The 1,402-nt window shown below is 71.0% G+C and overlaps 1 protein-coding gene across 1 annotated transcript in view; it reads left to right on the forward strand.

Annotated features, from left to right (window-relative positions):
* CHLNCDRAFT_140901 (hypothetical protein) overlaps nucleotides 1-1,402 on the forward strand; it is a gene marked incomplete at both ends in the record, with an annotated part of 7,286 nt that overhangs the window by 4,492 nt on the left and 1,392 nt on the right. Inside the window, 5 exons of the mRNA XM_005850688.1 lie at nucleotides 35-116; nucleotides 324-563; nucleotides 804-884; nucleotides 1,140-1,237; nucleotides 1,287-1,345. Coding sequence (XP_005850750.1) covers nucleotides 35-116; nucleotides 324-563; nucleotides 804-884; nucleotides 1,140-1,237; nucleotides 1,287-1,345 — 560 coding nt within the window. The remainder of the gene's footprint in view (nucleotides 1-34; nucleotides 117-323; nucleotides 564-803; nucleotides 885-1,139; nucleotides 1,238-1,286; nucleotides 1,346-1,402) is intronic.

The following is a 1,402-nucleotide window of genomic DNA, read 5'->3' on the forward strand; positions in this document are numbered from 1 at the left end:
CCCCCCCCCCCCCCCCCCCCCCCCCCCCCCGCAGGGACCACGTGCTGGTGAACCGCGGCATGGGGGCCACCACCTCGGGCATCTTTGCCGCCTGCGTGAGGCGCATGGTGCCAGAGGTGGGCCGCCGCGCGTGTGCTGCCAACTCCGCACATGCGCACGCAGCAGCTGCGGCTGGTGCCGCAGGCTCAGAGAGATCCCACATGCAAGCTTAGTTTACTTATTAGGACTGGCCCCTACCCCCCTTTGACTTTGCCTTCCTTGCCTCCCGTTTGCCCTCCCGCCCCTGGCGGCTCCCTTCTGCCCCCACCCACCCACCCACCCAGGATGCCGACCTGGTGGTGCTGGAGTTCTCGCTGAACGATGTGGAGGGCCTGCCATTTGCCTCGGGCGACCGCCGCGGCCACGAGCAGCTGCTGCGCGGCCTGCTGCGGGCGCGGCGGCCGCCCGCCCTCCTCCAGTTCCACACCTTCCGCTACTGGCACCCCGTGCCGCACAGCAGGGCCGTGGAGGACGGCCTCTTCTACGAGCCCGACACCGAGCGCCAGCTGGCGGTGTTTGCGCACGTGCGTGGCGCCGGCGCCGGCGCCGGCCCTGCGCCCGGGCTGCGGCGGACGCCGGGGTCGCTGCGCCTGCCTGCCGCTGGCTGTCGCCGGCATGCTGCTGCTGGTGCTGCCTGGCTGGTGCTGTGGCGCCGGCTGGTTGCTGGTGCCTGGCTGCCCCTCGCCTGCCGCATGCAGGTGCTGCCTGGCTGCCGCTGGCCGACTGGACGGTGCCCCCTGCCCCCTGCGCATGTACCGCCGCAGTACTACGACATCCCGGCGGTATCCCTGCGGTCTGCCGCATACCACGTGATGAGGGCGGGGGTCAAGGGCTTCCAGGCAAGCGTGGCGCGAGCAGGAGGACAGCAGGGCGTGTGTGGGGGGGGTGGACCAGGGCTGGTGGAGCTGCCTTAGCACCTACCTTCCCGGGGCGGCGGGCTTAGCACCTACCTTCCAAAAAACGCATGGGCAACGCCGCTCCGGGCAAAAACTCGCAGTCGCTCCACCAGCGCATGCGGCAACCCCCCTACCAAAAACCGGGGCGGCGGGCTGGTGGTGGTGGTCGGGAGAGGGGCGGGCTCATGGCCCCCGTGCCTGCAGGTGCATGCGGTGATGAGCGACGGGGAGGGCCCCACCCTCAACCACCACATCCCCACAGCGAACAGCACGGAGTGGGAGGCCCTGTTCTACTCAGACAAGTGAGGAGGCGATGGGATGGGGGCTGCGCCGCCTGCCTGCTTGCGACAGGCCTACTCATGGGGTTGATCTACCGGGCAAGCAGGCCTGGGGCCTGGTGCAAGGCGCCGGTTGGGCCTGCCGCCCGGCGAGGCCATGCCCCACGTTGCACACGCCAACCCCGCCCC

Source organism: Chlorella variabilis (genome assembly GCF_000147415.1).
Source record: "Chlorella variabilis unplaced genomic scaffold CHLNCscaffold_3, whole genome shotgun sequence".
NCBI classification, from domain to species: Eukaryota; Viridiplantae; Chlorophyta; class Trebouxiophyceae; order Chlorellales; family Chlorellaceae; genus Chlorella; species Chlorella variabilis.